Source organism: Xyrauchen texanus, chromosome 46 (genome assembly GCF_025860055.1).
Source record: "Xyrauchen texanus isolate HMW12.3.18 chromosome 46, RBS_HiC_50CHRs, whole genome shotgun sequence".
Classification (NCBI taxonomy): Eukaryota; Metazoa; Chordata; class Actinopteri; order Cypriniformes; family Catostomidae; genus Xyrauchen; species Xyrauchen texanus.
Genome location: NC_068321.1, coordinates 8,729,854 through 8,737,395, shown reverse-complemented (window position 1 = coordinate 8,737,395; position 7,542 = coordinate 8,729,854). Strand labels below are relative to the sequence as shown.

At 38.4% G+C, this 7,542-nt stretch overlaps 1 protein-coding gene across 1 annotated transcript; it reads left to right on the top strand.

Annotated features, from left to right (window-relative positions):
• The first annotated feature begins 1,561 nt into the window (after positions 1 to 1,561).
• Positions 1,562 to 7,238, top strand: LOC127638418 (immunoglobulin superfamily containing leucine-rich repeat protein 2-like). The gene is made up of 2 exons (XM_052119938.1): positions 1,562 to 1,778; positions 3,070 to 7,238. Exon 2 carries the CDS (start codon positions 3,079 to 3,081, stop codon positions 5,215 to 5,217), a length of 2,139 nt encoding a protein of 712 aa, XP_051975898.1. The 5' UTR covers positions 1,562 to 1,778; positions 3,070 to 3,078; the 3' UTR covers positions 5,218 to 7,238.
• The last annotated feature ends 304 nt before the right edge of the window (positions 7,239 to 7,542 follow it).

Sequence of the window (7,542 nt, the reverse complement as noted above, 5' to 3'; positions counted from 1 at the left end):
GGCGTTTCGATCGTAAAAACGAGGTTTCACTGTCAAATAATTTAGGCCTGATCCCCACTGGAATCTGGGAATCTATGGCCCCGTGTCAAGCAATGCTTTTGTGTATCACACTGAGCTTCTTTTTTTTTTTTTTTTTTTTTTACCGATTTCAACAGTAGGTAAGATTTTACAGGGAAAAGTCAATGCTGTACAATACTGCAGTACACAGAAAAAGGATATGCACATTTGTATGTATACAGAACAGAAAATTCACATTTGTATGTCCATTTTTACAAATTTCTTACATGTAAAGTCATATATAAATATAAATAACAAAAAAAAAAAAAAAAAAAAAAGAAACCTGCAGTAGGCCTAATTCTGCCAAAAAAAAAAAAAAAAAAAAAAAAGAAAGAAAAAAAGAAAATAAATTGTACCTCCTCATAGTTCATAACTCTGCAAGTTCCCATCTTCTAGGTGGACATCCTGTCAGTCTTGTTGGTCTGGCCAGAGATTTAGCAGACATCACAAACCTTCCATATCATAGATATTTATGGAATATACATTTATGTCTGACATATTTTGATAACTGAATGGATCATTTTGCATGTTATGGGCTCACAAGATGAAAGAATGTTTAGAAGTTGTGAAGAGTATGACAGTTTCACTGAGAATCATCTCATCAGTTTTGATCAGCAAGCCATGTGCAAATTGTAGATCATTTTGCTCACTCTTTTGCACACATGTGCCAGAAATTCAAATCTGGTGTGAACAAGAGTTCAGAGATTTTACCATACTGTTTTGAAAAACATTATTCTCATTCGAGAATTGAGCCAAAGTGATTGAGAGAAGCTAATGTCCTGACCATTGGTTTGCACATAAGATGGTTGCAATTGCACTTTGCAGGAAATTTCAATGCACTTGTATACGAGTTGGCTTCAGACACTGACAAAATGTTCTCATTTTTTCTTTTTCATTGGCATTGGCAACTTAATGCCATAATAAGTCCACTTTTGTTGCATTTTAAATTGTAAAAAAAGCTATAAATTGTATAATTACTAGAAAAAAAATGGGGGTGGGGGGTGGGAGTATTAATCAGGGAATCAACACTACATTTTCAGTTCCACTTTGCCAGAAAGATCCGATAAATATTAAATCCAGCTCTTTTATCATAAGTTTTGTTGTATAATATGAAGCCTACATGATTTGGTATAGATATGGTACGTTGAACTTTATCATCACCAATTAAATATGATTTGAAAGTCAATTAGCAAAGCCTATAAATGTGTATGTGTTGTAATATTATGAAATACAAAAATACTTTTTAAACCTACTTTGTGCATGAAAAGGCATCTAAGCGTGTCCATCTTTAATAGTCATTAAAAGACAAACAACAAGGGGCATAGATCACGATGTATATAAATTATCAACTGTATCTAAATTATGAATAACCTTCATCTGGACGGTAAAGTCCCTGTGGCTTCAATGCGGAATTGAAGGGAGAGGCTGCGCGCGTTCACAATCCATCCCCTTGCACTGTGAAGACGGGAGCGCGCAATGAATTCTCTCCTAACTCAAACGCGAGGAGAAAACAGCGTCTGGACTGCTCAGGATCGCGCGGACTCTAAAATGTATCATCTGCCGTCTGATAACAAAAAGAACAGTGTTTTCCAGCGGGATGTAAAAGGCTACATCATGTTTTGGGATAATTTGGCATCTGAGCACTAAATATTCTCATTAAATTTCATTCAAAGTGCCGTGTTGACCGAAATCCGTGCTAGCCTTGGGAATATCGCTTACAGGTAAGGCAATATCAGGTAGTTAAAAGTTTGTTTGTTTGTTTGTTTTCCAATTGAGAAACAATTTACTAGATTGTAAATTATCGAGAGAGAGAGAGAGAGAGAGAGAGAGAGAGAGAGAGAGAGAGAGAGAGAGAGAGAGAGAGATACATTTGTGTCCCTTGAAACTTCTTGAAAAGCCAAAGGTTTCGTTTATCGGTTTGAACATAATCGTATTATAAAGTGACGAGTTTTCCAGCACTCTGGACAGCGAACAAGATCGTTTCGGCATCGTTCTCAAATCTTTGCGCATCCATCCGGAAACACAGTAGGACCGTCTTTTTCTTTTCTTTTTTTTTTTTTAATAAGTCGACAAAGACTTAAAAAACAAGACAAAAATTATATAAAACGACTTCTTTATCACCTTTAAAAATATGAGAATTCTTGAACTAGCTGCTTTTGATTTGTGGTAACTTTCAGAAACACGTTTGTCCAAGTGTATTTTTTTAAATATGTTCTGATATAAAAAAGAGAGAAAAAGAAGAAGAAAAAAACACCCCTTTTATGTTGCACAAAGTGTTTTTTTATTTTCAGGATCATGTGCACATTTTTTAAAGGAATTTTCTGGGTTCAATACAAGTTAAGCTCAATCGACAGCAGACTCATAATGTTAATTTCCACAAACATTTATTTCGACATGTCCCCCCTTTTCTTACAGTGAGGCACTTATTATGGAAGTGAATGGGGCCAATCAATAAATGTTAAAATACTCGATGATTCCAAAGTACTAGACGTAAACATTATGCGTGTTAGCATGATTTTAGTGTTATAAAATCACTTATTAACCATTTTGGTGTAAAGTTATTTCCAATTTTACAACCATGAACACATAACACTAAAACCCTGAAATGACAACCGAAACAACGTAACAGGTCAAATAATACTCAAGTTTTAACAGAAGAATAAATGTAAGTGTTTTTATAAAATTATAAGCTTCACATTTCTGCCTTACACCCTCCAAAAAATGTGGCCCCATTCACTTCCATTGTAAGTGCCTTATTGTAACCTTGACTGTAACCTTTAAAAAAAAAATAAACATTAAGAACAGGAGGGTCGAGTTGAAACAATTTTTTTTATAGTAAATCAACATTATACCACAAATGCTGTCGATTGAGTTTAACTTGTGTTGAACCCAGAATATTCCTTTAATTTACGTTAATAACTGTTCTTCTATTCGCTTTTGTTCTTTAAGTGGAAGGAATATATAAAACATGTTTGTACTAATCTGTGCCTTCATTAATGTGTGCCTTGGCAGGTGCTGACAATGGCAACCAAATACCTGATGCTTCTTGCCTTGGGGACTGCAGTGATTGGCAGTGTGCACTATTGCCCTGAGCAGTGTATTTGCTCTGATAAATTGAACCATCAGTTTGCAGACTGTGCCTACAAAAACCTTCTGGAAGTCCCTGTGGGCTTGCCATCTAACGTGACCACCCTGAGTCTTACAGCAAATAAAATTAAAGTGCTAAAATCGAAAACCTTTATAAATGTGACCCAGGTGACCTCTCTTTGGTTGGCCCACAATGAAATTGTGACAGTCGAGAGGGGCTCTTTGGTTCCAGTGATTCAGCTGAGAAATTTGGATATAAGCCACAACCAAATTGTTCATTTTCCATGGGAGGACTTAATCAATCTCACTGCCCTGCAGTTGCTGAAGATGAACAACAATGAGATGATCAGTATACCCAAGAATGCTTTCGCCAACCTTAAAGACCTGCGGTCGGTCCGTATTAACAATAACAAGTTCACCACTATTGTGCAGGGAACGTTTGATGCTCTGACTGCCATGTCTCACCTCCAAATCTTCCATAACCCCTTTACCTGCTCTTGCAACCTTGAGTGGCTTAGGGACTGGATTGGCAAATCCACAATCTCCATTCCTGAACAAAACAACATTATTTGTGAAGCTCCGGGCCACCTCAGCGGCACTATGGTCACTAGTATGCCCAAACTTGATTGCACAGCCCCATCTGTGTCCATCATATACCAGCCGAATATTGAAAACACAGAACTCTATGAGGGATACATGGTCATCCTGAACTGTGAAACAAAAGGAAACCCAAAACCTGAGGTCACATGGGAGATATTTGCAGGAAACCAACTAATTACGTTCCCTTTGCCCGCCATAGTTGAAAGAAGTGAGATCCCCATTAATGGGCCACCAACGAACACCAGGTACCTTGTGTTTCAAAATGGCACCTTGATCATCCCTCGCATGACCAAAAAGGAAGATGGAAACTACACTTGCTCTGCTGCCAATGAAGTGGGCAGAGCATATCGCTCTGTGAAACTTGTTGTCGCAGGTACCAAAAAGCATGCCATCAATTCAATGCTTGACACAAAAGCAGCCAGCCATTTACCTGGAGACAAGCTTGGTTCAAAGAGCTCCAAAAACAGTGTGATCAATGTGTGGCCCAAATCTGAGGAGAAAACAAAGAGCTTTCCAACTGGAACATCCCTCATTACAGTGGATAAAGAACAAGTGGAGGAAGGGACGGATACGCTGCCATTCGTTGGCAAATGCGGCATAAATGATGGTACCCAGTACATCTCCAATCATGCTTTTAACCTTAGCTTGGACGAACTTAAACAGTACACGTTTGATTTTGGGGTTATTGCACTGGAAGTTTCAGAGACTGAAGCCAAAGTTCAGCTGAACCCTTTCCAGATGGCTAACGCCAAATCAAATGTTCATCTCAGTCAACAACAAGACCTGCAAACTGTGAATAAGGAGCCTTTTAGTCTATTCCAGACATCCAACAAAAAATCCCCCCTGAACATGTTGTACCTTTGCGTCAGTACAGGTAATGGACATTCAGTGGTGCAGTGGTCCAAGATAGAGGAGGGCGTCAATGCCTATCGCTTCCAGGGCCTCAGGCCAGGCACTAATTACACCCTATGCCTCACCTATGGAGGCCAGGACTGCCAAGTACAAGTGGTCTTCACAACTAGAAAGAAAATCCCATCTTTGCTAATCATAGTGGTTGTTAGCATCTTCTTGCTAGCTTTTGCAACAGTGCCCCTGCTGGGTGCCACCTGCTGTCACTTGCTTTACAAGTATCAAGGCAAGACCTACAAGTTGATTATGAAGACACAGAACCCGGATCAGATGGAAAAGCAAATAGCAGTGGATTTCGATCCCAGGGCGTCTTTTGTCGGGTCAGACAAAAACTTTAACCTGAGCGAGTTGGGGGAGGGAGAAGGCGAGGTTGAGGGTGAGGAGGGAGATGTGGAAGGTGAGGATGTTGAGGGTAGTGTGGTGACCGAGTCCATTCCCGAGTCACAATCCAAAACGCAGGAAGAGTTTGAGGTGGGATCAGAGTACAGCGATAGGTTACCGCTTGGGGCGGAAGCGGTAAACATATCTCCGGAGATCAATGGTAATTACAAAGAGCCCCGTTGAGATGTTAGTAGTGGCGTGTGTAAAAATTGACTCGAAAACACATTACAAAGCAGGTGACTACTGATCATCTCACGTTACATAAACGTGTGCTGACAAAGGTGCGTTTGTTGCTCATTTTTACCTCATTAAGTTAGCAGTAAGTGTATACAATAAGTGCTCATTTACAAAAAGCGTTTTTGAGATTGGTCGAATAGAGCAGACTTGGACAAACAAACCTATCTTTAAACAAACCTCTTAAACCAAAAGGTGATCCCAGATAGCACAAGTGCATCTCAGAGATGTCGGTTTTATCTCTTTTCATCTGGAAAGCATCACAATCGAATTAACATCTGCTAAACATCTTTAAAAGATCAGATTTACATACATTCTAAATCATAAACATCTAAAAAATATCTGATGAATCTCTTACATCCGAGACACACTTATTGACATATTGCAGAGCAGCAAAACAACATAAAAAAAAAAAAAAATAATAATAATAATTAAAAAAAAATGTTTTCCAGATGTAAACACACACACACCTAATAGACGTTTGGGTGATGTATCGACAGGGCTGGACAGGGATGAGAAATCGGCCCGGGAAACTGGCCCAAAAGTTGATGTTTGTGTTTACATCTTGAAGATGTATTTTTACGTCGTTTGTTCATCTGCAATACATCTATAAGACGTATGTCAATTAATATGTCTCGGATGTAAGAGATTCAGCAGATATTTTTGAGATGTTTATGATTTAGAATGTATGTAAATCTGATCTTTTAAAGATGTTTAGCAGATGTTAATTCGAAGTGTGATGCTTTCCAGATGAAAATATATAAAACAGACATCTCGGAGATGCACTTGCGCTATCTGGGATCACTCTTGTATCGTAAGCGTTAATGTCAAAGTAGCGTACATTTGAATTCATACAGGGCTTTCGTAAGGGGCCGTTCATCCCGAACTGTTTTTCAACTGCTTTTTTTGTAAGCATGCTCTAGCGCTTTTTTTTTTTTTAACCTTAGACGGTTGCGTCGTGTCTCGCTGTGTTTTTATTTTAACGTCTCGCGCAGGAGCGCCGCGTCATTAAAAAAAAACTTCATCCGTCAAAACGGCATCATGAGACACCAGCGTTCTGCTCTATTCATGACGCTGCGTCTAGTTTATTATACAGGCTAAGTGGCTTTTCACATCAAACTGGTTTTTGTTACTGTGCGCTCTGTTTTTCATTGTTTTTACACGTAGGCCTAAGCCAGCGCTGGACGGACACCTTTAACCATTGCGCGGCGTCTTTTTTTTCTTCCTTATCTTTTTCTTCTGCGTCTCTTGCAGGAGCGCCGCTTTTAGATACGGTCAAGTTAAAAATAACAAACTGTTAAAACATGTATCGAGAATACTACCCATTCAGTTATTTTTTTTGCCCTGCGTCTAGCTACTTCCGTTTCTTTCTTTTTTTTGTTTGGCGCAAAGACGTGTTCGGTGTGAACAGCCCCTGGACATCGAGTTTAAAATGTAGGCCTATTCAATGCGTTGCGTTAATTTCTGAGGGAAATATCACAGTGTACTTCTCACAGCATGTGTGTGTGTCTTTAAAATAAACCAGGTCACCTTAGAAAAACAAAAGTATTTGTAATGCGGGGATCCCCAAAAATCTGTGATTTTTAATCTCTTTGCCAACGGGTGCTTAAAAAAAATCCCACGCCTTTACGAATCGACTGAACGTGTCCTTCTCTTTGAGATAGCCTACTTGTTTGTGGCATGTCACACAAAAGTATTTTCAAGTGTGTTTTATTAGAGAATAGACTGTAGATATTTAATGTTTGTGATGTAAGCCAAGTAATAATCTGAAAAGATGTTCTTTTTTATATATATATATACACATATAAATGGTCAGTTTCCACCATCAGCCAATAGGACATCGAGTGCCCAGTACATTGACGCATTGTGACTTGTGTTGTGTCCAACTGTCCAATGATGTTGTAAAAATTCTTAAACCTCTGAAAGATTTTGATATGATTTTATGTACGTGACCTTAATAAAATATTGAACGAACGAATGTATTGGGTTTTGTTCATGAAAAGAAATGAAACTGTTTTAAAAACGTGATAGACAATGTCTCCAGCATTAAAAACACAATTAAGCAACTTCTCAGTATTATATCCATTATAGATCATTTGAAATAGGTCCATTCACTGGACATAAAATTGGACGTTGGCAAGGAAATGACAACTGAAATGCTGCCCTGCAAGAGAGATCAGGTAATTTCTTTCTTTTGAAGTCATAAGTCAATTAAGAAAATACCCGAATAATGCATGATATTTAGTTATATGAAAAAGGAACTATATTTAAAAG